Here is a 23,049-nt window from a genome sequence, read left to right as displayed (position 1 = left end):
TAAAGGCACTCTTGTGCAGTTTGCCGTGTACTTGGATTCGTATTTTTCCACATATTTTGATGTTCATGCAGTCAGTCATTGTTGACTTTGATGACATATAAATTGCCGTGTTTATGTAATGATGAGCATAATAAAGCTTGGAGTACTGCACGAAATAATAAACGAAAATGCATGAACGCAAAAAACAGAAATAAATTGCACAAATTGAAACAGTAAAATTTCATAGATCCTAAAATTTTGTTTCTATTTCAAAAAAGTTTCAATTAATAAGTATGTAAGTTTCAATTTCTATCTTAAATAAGCACCAGAGAGTTCTACACTAACTAAATACATAAATATGGTGTGGCATCAGAATTTATTTTCACAGCCACTATGGCGTTAATGACCGGATGAATGTGGTGAAGTTTCCCTCAATTGTTGTCCTCCAATGCGCCCCTTTGTCCAGATTCTCCACCGCTCCTGCTGACAATTGAAGTTGTGCCCCCGTCGAAGCAACAAAGTCCTCCAACTACTCACATTAAGTAAAATAATTGATTAAATGTCATCAATTTAAGTTATGGTAGTTATCAGATAGCGTGTTTTTATACATTTTTCCTCTCCAACGCACTAATGAGCTGGGTTGACAAAGTGGTAATGATCCCGCTGGGCATTGAGGCTCCATACCTGTCATGACAAACTTGTAATTATTATCCAAATTTGTTGCTAAATTCAGCCTGGTGGATTCACCCACCTTCGAATCATAGCCTCCCAATTCGCCCTCAGAAATGAAAATGCCAAATTGACACCGGCCGAGTTTCCAGCCACAGCTTGCACAGTCAAGGTGCGGTGCTTCCCACGTACCCCGGAATTAAGATCAAAGGCCATCTCCAATAAACTGCAAGTGACGATATATCAATTAAGTTACATGTACGATCATGGCATCAATATACGATCAACTAACGTGTTAAGCCTGAAGCTCGTCTTGGAACAAGCCAACGCTCGAATTAAACTCGTTTGAATGACGTCTCTGTCCGCCATGAGATACTGACTCCATACAAAATTCCACTCCGAATCTCCCCCGTTGGCGATGGCTGTACAATATACGCTGGGCTGAAGGTCGGGTGCGACTCTAGAAAGGAAGTCGACAATTATAATATTTCAAAATTCTATGTATTTCGTCCTTATCGCAACCAACTCACATTGAGGTGTTGCTCGGGTTGTTCATCCAGGCGGAAAAGCGACCAATGGAATACGTAATGCAGGCCGCGTCCCCAAGGTTGCAACGCCACGTGACGAGCAATGTTCTCAGGAGCGTTGTAGGGTTGTCGTCACTCGGTTGTGGTTGAATATTTATTGCGGTCAAGGCATCAGCTGTCAGATCGAGAACGTATTTCTACATGATGAATGAGAAAATAAAAATGGGTGATGAGAAGGTCATAGTTTCAACGTTTCGAGGACAATTAGATAAATGATGGAAACCTTGAACGAGCTGAATGGAGAAGAACGAGCGTACATTCTGTACGGGAGGGCCATGTTGGTGAAGAAGCTCTGCCAAGGGAACAGGACTCGCTCGTTGCGCAAGTATAAGGTAAGGTTGAGCGCCTTTCCGAGGTCGAGATAGCCTACAGATAAGTTATTATCATTAGTTAAGTTTAATCTGGCCATAATTTTTTATACGGACGGTACACCAACCAGCATAACCCAGATTGATATTGTCATCCACCAATGTGCTCCGGACTTGCACGTCAAAAACGGTATGATCCCTCCATAATTGGTCAATGATGGCGTCGAGCAACGCGTTTTTGTAATGGACGCGATAGTATCCTGTAAAATAGTTAAATTTAAAAAATGCTTTATTGATAAAAATGTGGTCTTGAAAATACCATGACTTTGCGGATTTACAATAATCCACGCTCCAGATACTGGGATGAGGGACGTCTGCGCCCGGTCTGCCGTCAACCATCGTTCTGGTCGGACTGGAATTAGGACGTCCGTTGGACGTTGAACTGTGAGAGGGATGTGCCACCTGGTTGTGTCCCCTACGCCGTCCGCGATGCGTTGAAAAAAGCGTTCCTAAGCATGGCAAACACGTTATATACATCTTCCTCACGATGTATGAAATTGTAATCTACCTGAGTAAATGTAACATTGTTTGAAAATTGACTTCTCTCCACGGACACGACAGGGTAACCGGACTGTAGCGTCCACGTCTCCATGATCTGAGTCAGGTTGACATTCGCGGGAAGTGGGGAGGACGCTGGTGTTTCAGCAATCACCTTAAAATCCAGACTCATAATTCAACATACCATAATTTTTACCATTTTTTATCAATCTATGTATTTACATACCTCATCCAACACGGCAAACATGTCACCCTGAGTCGCGGTGCTGTACGAATATCTATGCAAAAATCTGGTCATTGCGGTGTTATACGTGTTCGTGGAGACGATGGCGTTCATCATCCTGATCAGCGAGGCGCCTTTGTGATAGGTCAGAGTGTCAAATAGCAAGGCCACGTTGGTAGGGTCGATGTTTTCAAGGTGGATGGGATGTGTGAGCCCCTTGTTGGCATCGAAGTCGAAGGAGCGTTGGATTGAGGCTGTGATGAGTGTCTCCATTGGTAGAAGATCCCCCATGCCCACGCCAGCGACACCAATTGGAGCATAATATGTGGCCGCCCCTTCCTGAATCCACAGGTCAGACCACCACTCGCATGTCACCAAGTTTCCCCACCATTGATGAACCTAGAAAATTTAAACAGATTACACAAATTATTAAGATTCAGGTGTTTCTGTCATACCAATTCGTGTGAAATGGTGTTCGTCATTGAAAACATGTCTTGTGCTGTGGAAATTCCTTCCTCATACAACAGCCTCGTATCCCTGTACGTGTTGAGTCCCCAGTTTTCCATCGCTGTAGAGCGAACGGTGAACAAAATTATTTAAAATTATTAACCATTGTTATTAAATCCTTTATTAGAGATATATTCGAGTATATTATTATATTAGAGTATATATTCTCACCTCCAGAAGAATAGTCAGGGATCGAAATCTTATCCATTTTCGGCAACGCATACTCAATCCTGTAATATGTTTCGAAGAATGACATCAATTTTGCTGAGAAATCTGGAGAAAAGCGTCCATTTCCTCGTTCCATGAGGGGCGGTGGACCCCAGACGTGGACTGGTTTGGAGTAGATGGAGGTGTTGGCAGCCTCCATTGTAAAGTCGGACACGGCGAAGCAAATGAGGTAAGAGCTCATCGGAACAGTGGGAAGGTAACGGTCTCGTACCCAGCCTGGCAGTTCTGGTCTGTTCTTGTAGGAAAAATATATTTAGTTGGGCAATTAATTGGGTGTTAACTCTTCGAGAGAAACCACTTACACTGGGGTTGAATCTGCAAGGGGCATGTTGGCCAAACTGTGGTAATGCGTTTGTCGAATGATATCAATTTCCCAGACAGCCTTCATATGGGGCTCGTCAAAACAGGGGAACGCCATTCGCGCGTCGGGCGCTTGAAAATCGGTCGAAACCAAATATTTCGTCGAGTTATCGGCACCTTTATACACGGAGGTGTAGAGTCCAATGGCGTCCTGCGTGTTGATCTTGCTCACGAATTCCATCGACAACGTGTAGTTCTTCCCCGCTACGAGGGTGGAATTACTCGCCATGACGATCGTGAACCAGTGGGACGAAAGGCTGATTACAAAGTAGTCAATGGTCAAACTGGTTCCATCGGTGTCGTCGACCACCTAATTTTAATGCAAGATATTCCAATGAGATTTTCTAAAATTAACCCAAAAACCTGGAAATGCTTACCGACACTGTTGTTTCATTGATCGCATTATTCAGAGAGTGGAACGTGATGGTATTTCCATTTCCAGACTCAAGGCTTCTAATCGTTTTAATTGAGATTTTACCCGGAGCCGTAAATCTTTCCCCGGTTCCAGTCCCATCGTCGATAATTGGTCGAAGCTCCAACCAATAATGGTACGGAGTTAGCGTTTTTGGAAGGCGATCCGCAGGCGTCGGGGCCCTCGCGAGGTCAACCTCACCTCCAAAGTCTGGCGGTTGGGGGAAGAGGGGAGGGATTGCGTGGGACGTGTGGAGGAAAATTGTCACCACAAGTGTTGTCGTCGCGATGAGGGAGTGAAACCCTTCTCTGGTTGACCACATTTCAAATTTATTAATCACAAAGTAAGTGTGACCACTGTGTTCAAGTGGGTGTTGGCTGGGACGCTGTATAACGTGGAGTGACCTGGAAGATTGCTTTCACTTTGTGAATCACGGCCTCCTCGAAATCCTCCCGTTATCCCACGGACTAACAATTCTTGGTGATAAGAGGGTTGGAATTTATACGACCTTTATTATTAGTGAGCATAAATGTAGATAAGGTGTTATCTACTCCTTATAAATCCACCTTATTGGACCTCATAAGCCGGCAAGCTAATCCTTACGGGTTTCTGTTATTATATATTCAATATTGCTCAATTAATACCATCCATTCGCACCTGATATTGAACCTGTGCCAATATATTGCAAATCTCGTACGAGCCAATTTTAGGATTTCCTACTTTATTACGTTTATCATCAATTGTTCCATTTATTATGAGTCAGGAGTTCGCAATTAAATACATTTCTTCTGCTGACTTACTGAGCTGCGTCGTCAATGGGATGACTTCATTTTTTATTGTTGCAAATTGTTTCCATATTTTGCACAAGTCGTCACATAATTTAGAACAGCCAACGTGCATGTCATGCATTTACCTTTCGGTGCTTACGCAAGCAAATGAAAATATTGTTGGATTGGACAACGCATTAAATGTGCTCATTGGATCGTAGTGCTTTGTGTTTGTTTTTCTGTCACATTAATTCAGATCTTATTTATTAGCATTGAGGAGATAATGATGGCTATTAGACGATGACCATGACGTTGACCCGCAACAGTGGATTCTTCTCCTCAAAGCCCAAGGAGGACTACACCATCAATCAGCGTTAGCAAAGATGCCTCAAGTCCATTGTCCAAGGCTCATAAAATATACATCAAAATGCACAATGGCAATTAGCAAGGTGTTCATTTTTCTAAGTGGCTAAATAAATATGTACATTATGCGTGCATCGTAATCATAGTCTATTAATTTATTCATCCATCCGGTGTCGGTGTTAAATGTAAAATGGACAGACGGGTATTATGTTCATGAGAGTTCTGGATATTTTGTTTGCAGATAATATGCAGATGAGATTTCACTTTTCGCACTTATCACAAGTTTGGTAAGTAAATAATAGTATTACTGGTCATGAAACTCCAAGGTGAGTACATATACTCACTCACGGAAGGATACTATATAGTATCCTTCCATGGGTAAGTATACAACCATTGTCCACTCATTATTACCGTTATTATGTCATAATAATGGAGGAGCAATAATGGGAAAGGCCCAACAAGTTGTTGGTGGTCTGGTGATAATGGTTGGTGTTGTATTTATACTTTTTGATGTCGAACCAGGGCTACTACTCTACTGTTGAGATCTTATTGTTGCATGCAGTGATCTTACACATATTGTTTCCAGCGGAATTAGTATATCACAAATTATGCTTTACGCCATACCTCCTACTTGATAACGACTATGCAATACACGACACGGAGGACCCCCAAGCAAGCAAAGGTAGTCAAAGGTTTAATTGTTGCGTCACTTTGTTAGCAAGTGGTCTCCACCCGCTGTGCTGAGGCATTCGATAAAAGGAGCTCGATCACACCAGCCCTGCCAACACTCGCCCTTTGTCACCTTTCGTGAACACAGACGAAAAACAAATTTGTAGAAATCTCAACCCCAGAAGAAACATCAACATGTTCAAGAGCGTGGGAGTCGCCCTTCTCTGCTGCGTCCTTGCCAGCGCTATTCACGTAGACAAGTGTAAAGGTCAGTTTAATACTAACAAACGGTGTCGTGGTGATGTTGAGCGCGTGGGAGTGCAGGATTGCGACACGAGAATTTCCTCACAAGGAGTGAACTTTACACAATTTCTATAAAGATCCCTTGGGAATTAGAACGCTGCATTTTTAACAAGTTCTTATGCAACCGTCTAATGAAAATATTTTTTAATTCGTGATACGTAGATGGTGTCGCTGCCCGAGGAGGATCCAACGGTCTGGGAAGCATCCAAGATGTCCGAGTCACAGATTGTGCCGAATCTCCATGCAAATTGAGGAAAGGATCCGAAGCCACGATCGAGTTTGACTTCACGCCAGGTATTTAAATACATATGAATTTAATTGACCAGATCTGACTGATATAACTTAACTAATAATAATGCCTCATGTTTTTATTAGACAAAACTTATGAAAAGTTAACCACCCAAGTTTTCGGTGGTATCGGCATTGTTCGTGTCCCATTCCGAGAAGTTCACGGTATGGACGCTTGCAAGGATATTAAGCGAAAAAGTGACGGAAAGAAGGTATATATATTTTTTAAATTTTATTCTTATTTTTATTGTTTTTATTTACGAAATTTTACGAATTTTTAAAGGGTTGTCCAATCGAGCCCAATGAGGTGTACACTTATTCCAATTCTTTCCCAATCTTGAAATCTTATCCAGCCGTCAGTGTCAGCGTCCAATACGGTCTCAACGACAACAAGACCCCCGTCGTCTGCTTCACACTTCCGGCCAAAATCTCAAACTAATTTCGCCCGATTTCTTCATTTTGTACTTTTGTAATTCTAAATCAGACTGATGGACTCGAAATCATCCTATTTATTTTTATTATTTATTGCTATTGATTGACAAAGAAATAAATCAAGAGTTACTTATCAATTACGTCGCATATCGGTTAATTAATTTGTGTCGTCATTAATTTAAAGTGTCACCCACTCGAGTGAGTACTTTTTTTATCAACCGTGATGGCATTGATGCATGTCATTGTTCTGGTTCATGCATGAGGCTCGTGTTCTTGTTCCAGTTCCAGTTACGAATTGGTTGGTTACTGGTCGTATAGCTGGGTGGTAGTGAGTGATATGCTTACTTATTAGTTGACCCGAAGTGGTTGTTTACCATTAGTTAAGTGCGTGGTGGTGGTGGCGGTGACAATGTTGTTGTCATGCAAACCATGCAAATGAATGTAATGGGAGAGCATAAAACCGGCCGGAGAAGTGAGCAGATCAGATGCGAAAGTGGAATCAGACCAGGAGCAAGAGAATCAAAATCGCTCATCAATAAGTTACAATAATTAAAAGATAAGCCTTAAAAATGGGTCCTTTACGGTGGGGGATCATGGCTGCTGGTAAAATCAGCTACGACATGGCAACAGCTTCTGCGGCCTTGTCCCCGAAGGAACATTTCATTGCGGCCATTGCGGCAAGATCGCTGGAAAGTGCGAGGGAGTTTGCAGATGAGTTCAAGATTCCAAAAGCGTACGGAAGTTATGAAGAGTTGGTGCAAGATCCGGAAATTGGTAAGGGGTGAAAAGTAAACATTGCGGTCATGGGGGTTATTGATTTAGTGGGTATTTCCTTGCAGACGTTTGTTACATCGGGACGCTCAATCCGTTCCATCTTGAGCTGGGAAAGTTGGCCTTGAGCCATGGGAAGCATGTCCTTTGTGAAAAGCCCCTTGGGATGAACGTCCGTGAAACGAAGGAGCTTATTGACTATGCGAGAGAGAAAGGTATTTTTTAAAGTTGTTTGTGTTGTTTGTTTGGTATTTAGGTACATATTGAATATAAGTACTTAATATAACTACTATTAGGTCTGTTTCTCATGGAGGGGATTTGGAGTCGTTTTTTCCCCACGTACATGCGGCTCAGGGAGGAAATCGATAAGGGCTCGATTGGCGACGTTCTTCAAGTTTTTGTCTCCTTCGGTGTGCCAATTTCTGAAGTTGATAGGATCAAGTAAGTACTTACAATTTCCAATTTTCATTGCCAGATGCAAGTACTAATCCTAAGTTTGCAAGATTCAGTATTTATATAAAATTCCATCTTTTCACAAATAGAAAGAAAGAATTTGGTGGCGGCAGTGTTCTTGATATCGGGATTTACTGTGTCCAGCTGGCGCAATATGTGTTCGGAGGAGACAACCCTGTCAAGATCATTTCCGGAGGCCATCTCAACGAGAATTTGGTAGACGAGAGCACGTCAACCACGCTTTTGTATACTAACGGACGTACCGCTACGTTGGTGACGCACACAAAATGTCAAATGCCTAATGAGGCGTGCATAATTGGGACAAAGGGTACTTTGAAGGTAAACTAATTAATTAATCTGCCTAATACATAGTTACATATGTATTATCCATCATCGTTACCGTTCAAGTTTTATTGTTTATTATTGACTCATTAGCTTGAATGCCCATTCTGGTGTCCCACCCACCTCACCCTTGCGGACGGCAAGACGCACGAGTTTCCTCTCCCACCGGGAAAGGCCACAAAATTCTTCAGAAGCATGGGACTTTCGTACGAAATGAGTGAAGTTCGACGCTGCATCAATGCCGGTAATTAATTAAACTTGAAATGAATGATTGCTAATCGCAAACATATAAAAATCCTAATTGCATATTCTAATTGGTTATCTTCAGGCATGCTCGAGAGTCCGACCGTGTCTCACAAAGAAACTCTCAGGATTGCTGAAATTATGCAATCGATCCGAAAAGCCGTGGACGTTGTGTATCCACAAGATATCATTTAATTTCATTTCACTGCTGATTCCTTATCCTATCACTAAATAAATAACTACTATCAATCGTCAATGTCATCTCTGCTCCAAATAAACATACTTTTACCATTCCATTAAATCAACTGGTTTTTTGTGATCATTAATACATTGATGCATGAATTCCATTCCATAAGGTTGTTATTAATTAATGAAGTTGTTTACTTAAATTTTACCATTATCGGATCATGAACTTGAAACATTTTATTGCAATTCTGTCCAAACTTACATTTGAGCTGCATAATAACATTTATGAAATTTACACAACACTTTCATACGCAAACATGTATAAATATTTAATAGCTAATTCTTTTGTATTTATGATATTGAACTTGAGTTCTCACTTGAAAATCTAGTATTAAGGTGATTAAAAATAAATAAGTAAATCATTTCATTCATTTAATTTGATTTGTTATTATGGATAGAAAAATATGATAGAATTACGCAACGAGTACAAGAACAAGTATGTAACTACCTATCATCAGTTATCATACTATTAATTTATAATTGTCTAAAACTATTAATTTCAAACTGTCAATTGCTGGTTCGGCTGTTGCTGGATGTTAACGCTTGACCCTTGCTGAAGGATTTGGCCTTCTTCCGACAACATGTGAGGTTCCTCCTTTCCGACGAGAATGCGATATTTTCTGGCAATCATGGGCCAGTCGGTCACAGTTTCGATGCGTTGCTGATTTCCTATGCTGAGTGAGGAACCGAAGGCTTGGAGCGGACTTCCAGGACCCATTGGACTCACTTGCGCAACGCTTAGGCGCATTATGTCCGACACTATTTACAGAAATTATCCCAACATTGTAACGTTCGAGAAAAAGCACTATTAATAAATTGGAGGGATAAAAAGTTACCTCTTGGAGTCATCTGCGTCTTTTTGAACACTGCTTTCCACCTTTGTTTCGGCGTTGGTTTCCCGAATGGGAAGAGGTTGGAGGGCCCCACTTTGGAGCCTCCTTTCCCACTCCGTTTAAACGGATTCAGTGATTCTACATAAATGATAACAAATTCATTACTTTCATATACAAATAAACTAAACCTTAAAAAGGATTGCTTAGGTGAGACTGCGATTAAAAGGATGAAATAATCCCCTCCCTCCTCCCACACTGGGGAGAAGGTGTTGGTAAAGTGAGCATCACCGCCCTGGAAATGACGGAGAAATATTTTTGTATGCTTATATATAGGATATATATGCATACATCACAGAATTTGTCAAAATCAAATTAAACTCGAATACTTTAAGTATCTTATTTGAAAGTGTAGGCGGGAGCTTACGTATACATTTCATTACACACCCCAGAATCAATTACTACTTACTCAGAATTACTTCACCAAAAATTTGATTCCCGCTTCGTATCCCTACCATACTAATAGCATGGGAAGGATACCAGCGCGGGATGGAAAAGAAAAACTGAGTTGATATTAATCAGCGTTTAACTCTTGTGGTGTGATGGGATGTGCAAAATTGGGATACATCATCCTTCCTACAATTTTTGCACAATTCCCAGGGCGGTGATGCTCACCTTACCAACACCTTCTCCCCAGCGTGGGAGGAGGGAGGGGATTATTTCATCCTTCTAATTGCAGTCTCACCTAAGCAATCCTTTTTAAGGTTTAGTTTATTTTAAGTTTTTAATTGAAAATTTTATGGAGGTTCGAAATCAATCAACCAAACTAAAAAAATCCTGGTATGACTCTACCGGATCAAAAGTCATACATGACTTTTATGCCAAGGGGAAAACTTTTTCATTTCTCAGCCGATTTTGTTCATCCCAGTTTTATATGAAAGATAAGTGAATTTATCACATTATTTTAATGAAATGGCGATGATCACCCCATCCACATTTTTATAATAAGCCAAAAAGCGACCCTAGCAACGGTTTTTCCTGGATAACTAAACAAGTCGTATGAAATCTGGACCGAGAGAAAGCAATTATGATAAAGCACAGTCATAACTCTGGGTTTTTATTTGATAAAAATCGGTTGAGAAATGAAAAAGTAATGGCCTGTGGTCACTTTTCAGACCGTCATGGAATGCTTACTTAGGTATTTTTTGCTGTAACCATAGCCTCACCTAAGAATAAACTCGTTCAAGCCGACGGAATATAAAAAAATTGTACCTTTTTCTCGTCGCTTTTTACACTTTTCGTAAATCCACATAATCCACGATGTGAAAAGATTGATTGGCGATGGGGTCGCAGAAGTTCGATGCATATTTCGAATCAGTTTGGCCAGTCCATATTTCCACTCGATATCCGACTGGGCTTGGATCCTCTGATATGTGTCTGACATCATGGCAATGAGGAGATTGATCAGCACGACCACCGTGACCAACATGTACACCCCAAAAAAGATTTTGAACAGGATCAAGGTCCACTCGGGCTGTCCCAACGTCTCAATTTTTAACTCGCCAGCCCCGTTGAGACCAAACAGGGCGAAGAACAACAGTTCAAATGCGTCGATGGGGGTCACTTTCACTGTAATTTACCACGATAAGGCCATTTCATTATTACTATTACTTAATATGTACATGAAATATCCTGACTACTACACTCACCTCCGGAGGGCAGGCCGTTAGTGAGTGTTTTTGGCGGCTTATCATCCGCGGTGGGCTCCCTCCTCGGATGAATGGGCGAATTGAGGGCAGCCATGACGAGTGAAAATCCCACCATGAAAATCGCCAACACGGCCAAAAATCTGGCCAAGTCCTTCATTAAGTTTCCAATGATGATGGCCCATGGACCGAAGAGATAGTGAAAAGAGAGAAAGTCAAGGATTTGGACGCAAGCGAGGAGCACAGCCATCCCAAATAATTGATTCCTCAAGTAGAGAAGCGTCCCGTATATGGATTTGTGCATAAAAAACCCGACACAGTGGAGGATGACGCCCATAATACTGAAAACTAGGACGGCCACCTTGATCCAACCGAGCCCCGCTTTGTCTGAAGGGTTGGCTATCTCGGAAATTATAAGCCCCGTCAACCAGGCGAGCAGGAGCCATTCGAAAACGTAGGGAAACAGGTCAGTCCGAATTGGGAGTATGGGATAGATCGGAGTGACGGAGGTGAGACAGAGGAGGATCATAAGGTGGATGTGGGACGTCAGGTACGACATGAATTTTATGATGGGAATTTTGTAGTAGCGATGACCTACGATTCAAAAAGACATAAAAAAATACCTATTAGTAAGCTCACGTACATTTTAGAACATACATAAGTCATATAATTTTAGTTAATTGAGTTACCTAATGGGAGTGAAAATATGACCCAGATCGGCGGACATACAATGAACGAGAAGAAGAGGAGGAGCAGTTTCCAGTTCGCCCAGGTCAGACTGCCCACCCAGAGTTCAGAGAGATAGCGTTGAACGACGGTGTGAGCAATGACCTCCTTCTGCTCGTTTTCGATTAAGACGTCTAAAAATTCTACCCCTTTTCGGTCAACGGATTCCAAAATCTTTCCGGCCGACTCTGTCGCGGAAGATAAAGCGAGTAACTCAGCCGCCATGGATTCACAATGTTTCGAGGCGTGGACCAAGTCTTTCGCTCTCTCCTTCTCCTGTTAATTTATTAATATGCAAATTTCATGACATGAATTATGAAAAGTTGGTGGTTTGAAGTGGTACGAAATTTAGCTAACCTTTGTCGACAAATTGATCAAAATGTTGGACAATTTCGCTGACACGTCCACAGGTGCGGGAGAGGATAATACAAACTCATCGATGGGCTCGTTATTAGTATTTTTGCCACACACTGTGAGATTGTAGACGAATTCTTTATCATCCATCAGCCCATACGTGTCATGCTCCTTCTTCATGAGGTAGCTGAGGACGACGATGTGATTTTCTGCAGCAGCGAACCAAATGGGAGAGTGGCCCTTGGACGTCTTGGCTAAAGGAGACGCTTGGCTTTCCACGAGTAACTTGACAACGTCCAGATGACCAGCTTTCGACGCACAGATTAATGGCGTCCACAATTCCTGAGAGAAAACATAGCACGACTTGTTCTATTTGTATGCGGATAAATTAAACAAACGCTGCATTACGGTTGACATTTACCTTGTCAATCGCATCAATCTCTGCCCCTTGACCCAAAAGGACCTCCACCATTTGGATATGACCATGGATTGCGGCAATATGCAGACTGGATTTTCCGGAAGCATCCTTACTCTCGAGCAGCTCTGAGGAACGACTCAGCAGCAGACTCACCACAGTCGTGTGACCCCCACGACAAGCGAGATGGAGAGAGTTGAACCCCTAAATAGCAAATAAAAGCAAATGAAATTGTCAATTTTAAGATGAAAACACAAAATAATCTTCATTATAGGAATATCAACTCACTAAATTCGTGGTGGGTGCGTCCACCTGGACACCTTGCGAGTTAAGGAGAAGTCGCACCACATTTTCTTCTCCAGAATAGGATGCCATGTGCAAAGGAGTGAGGCCAGACTCGGTTCCGAGTTCTTTGATGAAAGATGACACGATTGAAATTGGTGGTTCGGACGGCGTCTTGCCGGAAACGTAAGGCAACAGTTCTCGGACCATTTCTGGACCAAAGATAAAACATTTTAAAACGTGGATCTTTGTAGATTTTTTTGTCAAAGTATTGCATAGCGCATACCTGTCTGGCCATAATATGCCGCAATGTGCACCGCAGTTAAACCAAGTTTCCGACTGGTGAGCTTAATCGCCTCTTCACTCCCTTTCAGTGCATCCAACACGTTCGTATGACCATTCTTGGCGGCAAGGTGGATCGCTGCGTAGCCAGCCTGAAGTATGACACGAATTCCCACATTTATTGTACCAAAAATACCAGTACGAAACTGAGAATGCTCTAAAAAGTAAAACTCACTCTGTTCTCATCACTTGGATTCGCCCCCGCATCGATGAGCGCTTTGACAAGTTCGGCGTGACCTCCTTCCGCTGCGAGTTGAAGCGCAGTTGAGTCCGTGCTTCTATTTCTGGCCGAGATGACGCCCTGCTTGTCGAATTTCATAAGTTCTTCTAATACTGCGACGGAGCCTTGCATGGCGGCCAAGTGGGCGCAAGTGCTACCGTCCTAGAGGTCAACAAGAAATATTAAAGAGGGATTTCAACGTGACATGCTCCATTCTTGTGCTAGTTTTTTTACCCGGGTGGCACTGGCTACTAGAGAATTTTGATGTTTCAGGAACAATTTAATGACATCTGAGTGATTGTTTTGAGCAGCGAGATGGATTGGTTTTTGACCTCGTTCGTCCGCTGCGTCCGGACTGGCGCGGAGTCCCATGAGGAGGCGACACACCTCCAGCTGACCCGCCTCCGCGGCGAGATGCAGCGGCGTTTGTTTTTTCTAATCAAGCCGCATAAATGTCACAAATAGTGGTCGTCACCTTCAACTAAAATATAACTCACCAGTGTGACGGCATCCACTGAAGCGCCATGTTCCTGAATGAGGAAAAGGCACAATTTCGTATACCCTTTGGTCGCCGCGAGGTGAAGGGCGGTGAAACCCACGCGAGACTTGGCATTGATGAAGGCCTTATGTTTGAGAAGGATGCCGCAAATTTCCTGATCATGAAAATTAATACACAAGCAATAAAAAATGTCACATGTCATAATAGTTATGAAGACGAATTTCAGCATCCACCACAAATACGCACCTGATATCCATTCTCTGCCGCTAAATGGAGCGCAGAGCGACCCTCATTATCAAAGACGTCCACCCTGGCATGATTTTCCAGCAGCGTCCTCACGACTGGGGTGTGACCCTTATGGCACGCGATGAGGAGGGGAGACCAGCCCTTGGACGACTGCTTATTCACGGCACGTTGGCATTCTACTTGCGTCATCCGGCTCAACATCTCGAGCAAAATGTCGTTATTCCCTTCTCTGGCACAGTAGTGGAAAGGTGTCTCTTGGAACTGAATTAAATTCGTTGGTAATTAATTACTAATTAATTAATTGAATAATTAATCAGTAAATGTACCTCCTTCGTTGGCTTTGACACGGATGCACCACCATCTAACAACATCTTGGCGATATCCTTCCCAGGGTGGGATTCCTTCCCTGATTTATCCACGACGGCCACCTCGTCGGGATCTTTTGTCAGTTGGGCGGCATAATGCAGGGCACTTTCACCTTTCAACGTGATGTGATTAATGTACAGACTCATGTCAGCTTCGCCCTTGTCCCTCTTGATGTATTGAAGGAGCTCTTTCACGACCCGGAAATGGCCGTGTCTCGCGGCAAGGTGCAGTGGGGTCTCACCGTCCTAGGTAAAAAATGCGATGGTTTATCTGTTAGTTATTTGTCCAATAGTTGCAAATAAGCATTTTATTGCAAGTGGAACCTTTGAAGTCTTCTGCAAATTTGCCCCATCTTGGAGAAGGAGTCGAATGATGCGGAGCCTTCCATGCCTGGCTGCCACGTGGAGTGGCGTCTCCCCATTTTCCATTGTAATATTTGGATCAGCTCCAGATTTAAGAAGCATTTGGGCACATTTTTCCCCTTCATCGACCCTGGCGGCAATGTGGAGCGGAGTCTCTTGGGCTTTTCCGCCTGACCATCATTAAAAAAAGGGCAAGGTCAACTCACTTATTAAAAAATAGCTAACTTGTTATGGAAAAAGCGAGGTCACCTTTAATATGAACCTGAGCACCATGACCCAGCAGCGTTTCTACCACGTTGGGCCTCCCACTTTCCACCGCGATGTGTAACGCTGTATAGTTCTCGTTCGTCACGGCGTCGACACGTTCCCCTTTCTCGAGCAGTTTGCTAATCATGGCGGCGTGACCGTGTCGAGCAGCAATGTGTAAACTTCGTGCTCCGCCCTATGTGCGCAATTATTTTAACTAACTCGTGGTCAATAATAATATATTAAACATAAATTTTATTCACCTTGTTTGGCATCTGAAGTGGAACACCCTTGCGGAAAAGGGCCATTGCCGTTTCCGGGTGACCGTGAAGGGATGCAATGTGCATCAGAGTGCTCCCATCTCGCGTCCTCTCAAACACGGACACTTTAAATTTGTCGGCGAGCAACTCGATAATTTGTGTGTGACCATTCATGGCTGCCAGGTACATTGGGGTGCGGTCTAAAAAATAATTTAAATTATAGTTGAGATATGCATTACTGCATTATTTGCAATTAATTTACCCTCCTTGTCCGCAATGTTCGGATTAGCCTTGCACAGGTAGAAAAACTTGACCAAATTTTCATCACCAGCTTCAGCCGCGATGTGCAGAGGCGTCTGCCACTGACCCTGTAACAATATTTGAGTTCGTATATTTTACTGCTTCTGTCCTTTCCAAACTTTATGTGAAACTTTTCTCATTTACATTTTTCGCATCAACATTGGCACTCGCATCGACAAATATCCTCGCCATTTCCAAATCCCTTTTCCGTACGGCGAGATGCAGCGGGGTGTCTTTTTGGGGGCCGGTCTGCATCCTCATTTGTTCGTGAGCTTGGGCCGTGAGAAGTTCCTGACAAGCGCCTCGAGATCCATTGTTCATTGCTACGAAAAGCGGAATATTTCCCTCCTACGCGATCAGATGGAAAAATTTGGAAAATTTTCATCGTCGCATTTGAATTAAGTACGTCGTGTTGGGCCATAAAAAACTAAATTCGTACCGAATCTCGCTGAAGTCGCGCATCCTTCGGCGCCACGGCTAAAATGGCACGCAGAATGGCCGTATTATTTGCCCCGGTTCGATTACACGCGAGATGGAGAACGTTCTGTTTCTTGCCCTTGATAAGAATTGATAAGAAAAAGCATTGTCAAATTTCAATCGAGTTTAACACATCGTCATCATCATGAATATTGCACCTCCGTAACCGCAGTGATATCGGCCTTCTTAAAGACGAGGAATCGGATCGTCTCATCCCTTCCGTACATGGCTGCGATATGCATCGGAGTGTGGGATTCCTGTTACAGGAAGAAACGACAACATCAGATTTATATTAAGATAACATCCATTTTATTATTAGCCACAAATTGCTAATATCTCGAACAGTCGACGAAATGAGGCGATCGAGTCAGGTTTTTAATAAAAGAGAAAGTATGTTGTGACCCGGATCCTGGTTCAGGAAGTGGGCAAGAGTGGCCAGCAGAGGCTCGTTTGTTGTATAGTGCCGTGCTGTAGGTTTGGCTTTGCAGGTTGGTGGTCGGTCAGGTTAATTGGGGGCTGTGCAGCAGCAGGACTTTAGAGTAGAAAGTGAGTATCGCCTGTGAAAATCGGTGGTGGTTGGTGAGGGAACAATAAGTGTAAAAACATTCCACACACATAAACTCTCCGGGTTCTCGTCTCGTACATAGTTGCGGTGAAAGTAGTTGACTCATGCAGTCCAGCAGCAGCAGTCATCATCATCGTCATGCAGCTATTGATCACGTTAACACAATAGGTCTCGGTCTGCATTGTGTTTGTATATTTCTTGACAAAGAAATCACGGCTTTTTCTTACACCCCAACCACCACGCACGTATATCCAGCCCAACTCTCGCGCTTCTTAGTGCTTGCGTAACCCAGAATTAGTGGGTGAAAGTATAGAGCTACGTAAGCATGAGTTCGTCCTGTGGGGCTGGCTGGCTGGCAGAATAAGTGAACCAGAGTAATCTAAGGAGGTCATCTCATCTCGTCGTCGTAGTAGAAGAGTCACGAGTGTAGTTATGTATTTCAATTGATGGAAATAATAACATGGCATAAAAACAATACGGAATATGTAAAGCTGCACTTGTCATGCATGCAGAAATTAATGACTCAGAAATAAAGAAAGCAAGCAGAATGGCAGGACTTGACCGATAATATTGGAACGCTGTGCATGAAAGAGGACGTGCATATGCCCATCGCTCTCGGGAGTAGCAGTGTCACAATTCTTCCCCAATTGTACACGTTACGAGCTGCTAAAACTGTGTCCGAGCACGTTTACGACCTTATTTATGACGACCTCCCTTAATGACTGAGAGTTTAGCTGTCAACGGGAGGGAGGAGGAGGTGGTGGTGCGTTGTTGGAACTTTTTTGAGGGGCACAAACAACACGAGAGACGGCGGAAGAGATGACGCTACACTTTGACCCACATTCCTACACAGAAGAGAACTCAGTACTGCTACCGTCATGCAAACGAAACATTTGGCCCACTAACGACCACGACGACGACGACATAAACCTTGGAAGGGTTCATAATTCTGAGGAAAAAATGCCCCGTTCTCGTTTCACTTTGCTTCCCTCCCTCTCTCTCTCGTATTATTTATTGCTTTTTCTTTCACCCTCTTTCTTTCAATCTCTCCATGCACAGCTAATGTGTGGATGTGTAGGCAGTAGGTGAGTATGTAGGTATGTAGGTGGGTAAGTGAGTTAGGTGGCTGAAGCTAAATGTGATTGATCACGTGAGTTAGTTATGTTTTGTTGAATGAGAGGACGACAGACCTTATTTCTGTGGTTGACATCGCAGCCCAAATCGATCATCCGGTCGCCTAAAGGGATCCGGTTGTCCTTCACGACAAACATGAGTGGCGTCCATCCCGACTCCTGCATATTATAATTTTATTATAATAGCGATGATGCATAATAATGTGCAAAAAAATCGGCTACAACCTTGGCAAAGCAACTGAATAAGTAACCCACCTCGTCATATATTCCAGCCAAGGGACGCGTCTCTCCAGTTCCGGCTTGGATTGATTTTTCAAAATATCTCAACTGTGCCTCCACCGCGTGCCAATCGCCCTTTTGACAAAGAGCCAGCATTTTAAAGGCGGCCGCCGTGTCGCGGAGAAGTTCTTGCTTTTTCTCTTCAGCTTTGGCCAAGAGGGCGATTTCCGATCCTGTGACATCAGTCCCAGCAAATGCGGGTTTGGAGGGGGTCGAATTCTTGCTGGAACCTGCCACAACAGCGGCAGCAGCTCCGGCAGCTACGGCCGCACCAACGGGGACGGCGGCTGCAGCGACGCCTCCCTTCGTGGCGGCTGGTGCCCCTGGTTTCGAAGGTTTGGCTGGTGACCCTGCTGCTGGTGTTTTAGTTCCACTGGGAGCTGCTTTGGCAGCTGTGAGACTGGAGGATTCGGGGGGTTTGTCTTTCATGGGAGATGATTTTTGAGCGGATGTGGATGCATTGGCAGGGGCTGCTTTGACGAGGGCGGGTTGCTCAGATTTTCCAGTGGGTGGAGGAGCCCCTTTGGTGGTCGTAATCTTGACTTCTTTCTTACTGGCAGGTTCGTTTGTCTTGTTGGTGGTACTGTTAATGGGAAGACTCACCCCTTTTCCGGTGGTGGTCGTGGAGGTGGAGGTGGAGGGGGTGGCCTTGGCTGGAGACTGATGTGCTGCTGGGGATGCTTTGGTTGGTGATTTTGGTGATTTTTTAGGTGACTTATTAGGCGATGAGCTTACTCCGAGTGGGATTTGTTGTTGGTAGTGAATATTTTCCCTGCTGCTTTGACGAGAGCGTGGTTTCTTGGTGGGTGAAGGCCCCACAGCAATATCGTCGTGACTCGGTAGAATAAGATTACTTCTGATGGGGGAGGTTTGTTCCATCTTTTTACGATCTATGCGGTCAGAGAGTCGTCGAAATGGGATTGGAATTTCTTCAGGATCATCGTCCATCATTAAGTTGCGACTCGAACCACTCTGCTGACTGTGGTTTCGACTTCGAGCGATATTCTCTATCGACCTATCGTTGACCGTGAAAAGATAAGTTGCATAAATTGTTATCATCATTATGAATCTCAAGTCAGTAGCTGCTGCTGATGCAGTTTTCTCCCAAGAAAACTTGAGTATCGGTGAATGTCGTGTGTGTACACAAGCAAATATGCAATCCATATCCGTTCCCCACTGCAACTATTTACTGCAGCCCTTTCATTTTTATGATTTAGCGTTTCTTGCCAAAAAACTTGGAAAAGGACGAATGTATCCGGTTGGCATGTTGTATGTATGCATTCGTCATCATCATGTGAAACTACTTAATGTACATTATAGCTTATTTTTTGAATGTTTGTGGTGAAAACATGGAAAAGCAGGAGCGCGTGGGCATGCACGAATTAACGATTAAGGATTTTTTAAGTAGAACAGTTTTTCTAATGTTTAGTTTTAAAAAAGTGGGAATCACACCCTCCAAAATAGTTACGAATTATGAATAATTATGACTTCTGCTTACCGTGACTGCTTCATGGAATGGAGCAAAATATCGTCCACGCTGTCCTCAATGAGGTCCATGGGTGACGTGGGTCCTAGCAATTGTTCCAATCTGTAGTCGACATAGTCCTTTCTCGGAGACGGTCTGTGGCTGGGCGAGGGTCTGGCGGCGATGGGTGTGGTGACCGTGTTCGTATTGGTATGAAGGATGCCCCGCGGTCCGTACGAGTATGGGAGGACGGGTGGCGGTTTGTCGAAAAAGACGTGGTCACTCAGGTCTGAGAGGAACCCGGTCCGTGTGGAGTTGAGGTAGGGTGGCTCGAGGACAGGGATTTTGGACTTGGGCACGTTCATGGGAGAATTATTCGACATTTTGGTGTTGTTGCCTATTTCTTGCAGTATTCGTTAAAATAGTGATGATGATGATGACATAATAATGACCCACGCCATTTTTTCTGCTATGTTTTCTCTAAACGACACTCACTTCCACTGAGCACTGTAATCACCACGGTGGTGGTGAGATAAGTAGGTAGGTAAGGAACTTATCTTAATTAAGGGACCACGAGAACAGCGTTCCTCTCTCCTGTTGCCCCATAATGATGTCTCGTTTGTGGAGAGAAAGAAAGCAAGCGTGGTGGAGGGCCAACGTCTAAATGAGGTCAGAAGCTTTGAGCTGTGATTTGGCCAGGTGCATGGAATGAGACTAATAAGACGACGTGGTGGTGCTTTTCCAATGGGTGACCAGGAGTGTAGTTTTGTAGTAGTCGGTCGGCCAAGATTTATTTCTCATAATTAGACCTCGACGACTCCCACCATGTTGTACATAGGACCCAACAACTCACTAACTCATTCACCCACCGCATGAATACTTGGAATCCATTCCTTGCAATCAAAGCACAGCAGGGAAAGCAAGCAAGAAAGAAAGAAAGTCGGTCTGCCAACAATAACGTTGCTTTGCTCTCAATACCACTTATGAGTTTTGAGTTGTACAAGAACTTGTGTCCCGTTATGCAAAATTTTGTGCAGCCAAGCGTTATAAGTAATCGTGCGCACAAGGTACTAAAGCAAAATCTCTGGGAATGAATTCCACCTTTGCCCCTAATAATATCTGAAGCCAAGCTGACTGGTCAGGTCAATCCTGCTTCTTGCAACGAATTGCAGCATGGTGAAAGTCGTGGTGGCAATTGCCTAAAAGCATGAGGCCATCCGTCACCCTTTGTTGTTTCTCTGACACTACGGAAGGATGCCACACGGTTCACTTCCGAACTGGTTACTGTAACAGGAAGACAACTACAAACAGCTTTCTACGCCTACAAGGATGCTTAATTGAAAGTATGCCGACCACGATGACACTGACACTAATCGTATGACAATGATTTCGAAATAACAATGTCGCTCCATGTAAGCATTACTAATTCAACTACTCATCACCCTCAGGGTTTCTTTATTCATTTCAATGCTAAAAAATTGTCAATTTAATTTCCAAACAAAGCATCGTTAAGGTTAGCGGGCAGAACGGCGGCGGGGAGGAGGACGGTCATAGAAGTAATGCACACCTTCCCATTCTCCGGATTGTACAAGTAGACGGGGAGGTTGGCGTTGAACTCGGCGAGAACTTGGCGACACGCGCCGCACGGGGAGACGATAAACTCGTTCTTGCTCACGGCGCTGACCGCGATGGCCGAGAAGGTTGTGACCCCTTCGGACACAGCTTTTACAATCGCGGTCCTCTCAGCACATATGGTCAGACCGAAGGAGACGTTCTCCACGTTGCAGCCCGTCACGACTTGGCCCGAAGTGGCGAGCAGGGCTGCACCCACGGCGAATTTGGAGTAAGGAATGTACGCCTTGGACCTGGCGAGGGCGGAGGTTTCGAGCAGACTTCGAACACTAGCGTCTTCTATAAGAAGGATATAGTTGTGTGATTAATTAAGTGGACTAAGGTGAGATTTTAGGGAGCTGGGGGTACGTTGAGAATGTTGAGGCTGTGTATGTATTATATACTTACTGATGTCATCCAGCGTGGTGTTCTCCATGATTTGTGATCCGATGGTTGATGTAAGTGGACTGGTAAAAGTGGTGTCTCAGTGAGAAATGAAGTAAATGGTGGCGATGCGATATTTTTCAGATATAATCTGGCAAGAAACGATAATTAAGCAGATGTACATGAGAGAGAAACTTGTTAATTAAGATGACTCAACTCTTACTAATAAGCCACGGAGAATATGTGTATGAAATGCTGATGAAGACCAGGGGTCGAGAAATTAGCACCCAGTGAATGCAAAAGAGTAAATCGAAAAGTGGAACGACTAATTGATTACGACCAAGTGATAAGCAGAGTGAGAAATAACATAAAAATCTCGTGTATTCCTTCACACTCTGAAGGAGCTGCTCCATCCATTTCCATTAAGAAGATGATACGGTCGAATAGCATAATGATGATGCTGGTGTTGATTGATTAGTTGACACCACATGCAAAGCCCAGAAGTACATACTACACATGTAAGCGTCACATTCTTGTACATATTTATAATTTTGTACATATGTCTTATTAGGCGTATTTACTAAGAAATGCTTACACTGGAAAGACATGGGGAAATTGTAATAAATAAATTTATCGCCACAACAATCAGCTCGAGTTATTCATTGCTTGCCAAGAAAATCCAGCCAGGCCAGAGTCAGACAAAACTTTTACATTGATGACGATACACCAGTCACACAGTGTTAAGCATTGATAAGAAGGTAATTAAATGACGTAGGGGCAGATTGAGATCAAATTACGGTAATTAATCGTAATACCACATCGCTGATGAATAACTGTATATCTGTCTGCACCACCAATAAGCACCGTATGCATGCCCAATCTAATTTAAGAAATCCTAATCTCAAATGAATGAGATGAAACATTTTGTCGCAAAAATTTCCAGGAATGAAAACTACATCAATGTCATGTCATTCTCATTGTTGAACATGCGCCACCAAAAAGTTGATCATTTATAGAAAATATATATACGAGCTCGGAGTTTTAGCCAGCAGCAGCAGCAGCAGCAACCGTCGAATCACGACTGCTTCTTCTCCTACTGACCAGTATATGATATTATTGATCATTCTTGGCGAGGGTTGTGCATTTCTATGGATGACATTTGGCTATCCTGGTCTGAGAGGAAAGGGTTAAGCTCCGATGTAGGTGTTTGCTCCGCTATTGAATCTCTGAACGACGGATCCCCAACAAAGAAGAAGTGCAGAATTATATTATG

General features: G+C 43.5%; 5 protein-coding genes across 5 annotated transcripts; 2 read left to right on the top strand and 3 right to left on the bottom strand.

The window, feature by feature from the left end:
- Window positions 1-215: 215 nt before the first annotated feature.
- LOC110851431 (aminopeptidase Ey) lies at window positions 216-4,278 on the bottom strand. The gene is made up of 14 exons (XM_022099206.2): window positions 3,797-4,278; window positions 3,362-3,729; window positions 3,003-3,289; window positions 2,780-2,892; window positions 2,328-2,723; window positions 2,112-2,255; window positions 1,863-2,052; window positions 1,672-1,803; window positions 1,459-1,601; window positions 1,179-1,372; window positions 941-1,108; window positions 731-874; window positions 588-663; window positions 216-508 (listed from the first exon to the last, which is right to left on the bottom strand). The coding sequence occupies exons 1-14, from the start codon at window positions 4,151-4,153 to the stop codon at window positions 371-373; spliced, it is 2,850 nt and encodes a 949-aa protein (XP_021954898.1). The 5' UTR covers window positions 4,154-4,278; the 3' UTR covers window positions 216-370.
- A 1,456-nt stretch (window positions 4,279-5,734) lies between these two features.
- Window positions 5,735-6,793, top strand: LOC110851433 (ecdysteroid-regulated 16 kDa protein). Its single transcript, XM_022099208.2, has 4 exons — window positions 5,735-5,898; window positions 6,096-6,227; window positions 6,309-6,433; window positions 6,505-6,793. Exons 1-4 carry the CDS (start codon window positions 5,826-5,828, stop codon window positions 6,658-6,660), a joined length of 486 nt encoding a protein of 161 aa, XP_021954900.1. The 5' UTR covers window positions 5,735-5,825; the 3' UTR covers window positions 6,661-6,793.
- Window positions 6,794-7,116: 323 nt separating this feature from the next.
- On the top strand, window positions 7,117-8,763 carry LOC110851432 (trans-1,2-dihydrobenzene-1,2-diol dehydrogenase). Its single transcript, XM_022099207.2, has 6 exons — window positions 7,117-7,427; window positions 7,493-7,639; window positions 7,721-7,865; window positions 7,967-8,216; window positions 8,313-8,463; window positions 8,548-8,763. Exons 1-6 carry the CDS (start codon window positions 7,223-7,225, stop codon window positions 8,655-8,657), a joined length of 1,008 nt encoding a protein of 335 aa, XP_021954899.1. The 5' UTR covers window positions 7,117-7,222; the 3' UTR covers window positions 8,658-8,763.
- An 83-nt stretch (window positions 8,764-8,846) lies between these two features.
- On the bottom strand, window positions 8,847-20,431 carry LOC110850851. Its single transcript, XM_022098439.2, has 24 exons — window positions 19,815-20,431; window positions 18,293-19,331; window positions 18,095-18,196; window positions 16,498-16,596; window positions 16,302-16,418; window positions 16,007-16,210; window positions 15,825-15,930; window positions 15,566-15,762; window positions 15,306-15,498; window positions 15,018-15,226; window positions 14,655-14,939; window positions 14,329-14,589; window positions 14,081-14,236; window positions 13,818-14,018; window positions 13,539-13,745; window positions 13,308-13,455; window positions 13,028-13,233; window positions 12,746-12,943; window positions 12,328-12,666; window positions 11,934-12,246; window positions 11,248-11,838; window positions 10,811-11,167; window positions 9,545-9,679; window positions 8,847-9,467 (listed from the first exon to the last, which is right to left on the bottom strand). The coding sequence occupies exons 1-24, from the start codon at window positions 20,162-20,164 to the stop codon at window positions 9,208-9,210; spliced, it is 6,273 nt and encodes a 2,090-aa protein (XP_021954131.1). The 5' UTR covers window positions 20,165-20,431; the 3' UTR covers window positions 8,847-9,207.
- Window positions 20,432-21,188: 757 nt separating this feature from the next.
- On the bottom strand, window positions 21,189-22,962 carry LOC110851329 (cytidine deaminase). Its single transcript, XM_022099066.2, has 2 exons — window positions 21,801-22,962; window positions 21,189-21,692 (listed from the first exon to the last, which is right to left on the bottom strand). The coding sequence occupies exons 1-2, from the start codon at window positions 21,826-21,828 to the stop codon at window positions 21,268-21,270; spliced, it is 453 nt and encodes a 150-aa protein (XP_021954758.1). The 5' UTR covers window positions 21,829-22,962; the 3' UTR covers window positions 21,189-21,267.
- Window positions 22,963-23,049: the final 87 nt, after the last annotated feature.

Source organism: Folsomia candida, unplaced genomic scaffold, assembly GCF_002217175.1.
Source record: "Folsomia candida strain VU population unplaced genomic scaffold, ASM221717v1 Fcan01_Sc006, whole genome shotgun sequence".
Lineage (NCBI taxonomy): Eukaryota > Metazoa > Arthropoda > Collembola > Entomobryomorpha > Isotomidae > Folsomia > Folsomia candida.
The sequence above is the reverse complement of the archived record's forward strand: the minus strand, read 5'-3'. Positions and strand labels throughout refer to the sequence as shown.

Bases quoted from the DNA above. Each gene is read 5' to 3' on its own strand.
- LOC110851431 (XM_022099206.2), bottom strand. From the start codon at position 4,153: ATGTGGTCAACCAGAGAAGGGTTTCACTCCCTCATCGCGACGACAACA. The intron at 2,893-3,002 runs GTGAGAATATAT...TTCGCTCTACAG, and splicing joins CCCTGACTATTCTTCTGGAG to CGATGGAAAACTGGGGACTC. The intron at 664-730 runs GTGGGTGAATCC...TTGTCATGACAG, and splicing joins TGGGAGGCTATGATTCGAAG to GTATGGAGCCTCAATGCCCA.
- LOC110851433 (XM_022099208.2), top strand. From the start codon at position 5,826: ATGTTCAAGAGCGTGGGAGTCGCCCTTCTCTGCTGCGTCCTTGCCAGC. The intron at 6,228-6,308 runs GTATTTAAATAC...TGTTTTTATTAG, and splicing joins CGAGTTTGACTTCACGCCAG to ACAAAACTTATGAAAAGTTA. The intron at 6,434-6,504 runs GTATATATATTT...GAATTTTTAAAG, and splicing joins GAAAAAGTGACGGAAAGAAG to GGTTGTCCAATCGAGCCCAA.
- LOC110851432 (XM_022099207.2), top strand. From the start codon at position 7,223: ATGGGTCCTTTACGGTGGGGGATCATGGCTGCTGGTAAAATCAGCTAC. The intron at 7,428-7,492 runs GTAAGGGGTGAA...ATTTCCTTGCAG, and splicing joins GGTGCAAGATCCGGAAATTG to ACGTTTGTTACATCGGGACG. The intron at 8,217-8,312 runs GTAAACTAATTA...TTGACTCATTAG, and splicing joins GGACAAAGGGTACTTTGAAG to CTTGAATGCCCATTCTGGTG.
- LOC110850851 (XM_022098439.2), bottom strand. From the start codon at position 20,164: ATGTCGAATAATTCTCCCATGAACGTGCCCAAGTCCAAAATCCCTGTC. The intron at 14,590-14,654 runs GTACATTTACTG...AATTTAATTCAG, and splicing joins TGTCAAAGCCAACGAAGGAG to TTCCAAGAGACACCTTTCCA. The intron at 12,247-12,327 runs GTTAGCTAAATT...ATAAATTAACAG, and splicing joins TGATCAATTTGTCGACAAAG to GAGAAGGAGAGAGCGAAAGA.
- LOC110851329 (XM_022099066.2), bottom strand. From the start codon at position 21,828: ATGGAGAACACCACGCTGGATGACATCA. The intron at 21,693-21,800 runs GTAAGTATATAA...TCCTTCTTATAG, and splicing joins CACCACGCTGGATGACATCA to AAGACGCTAGTGTTCGAAGT.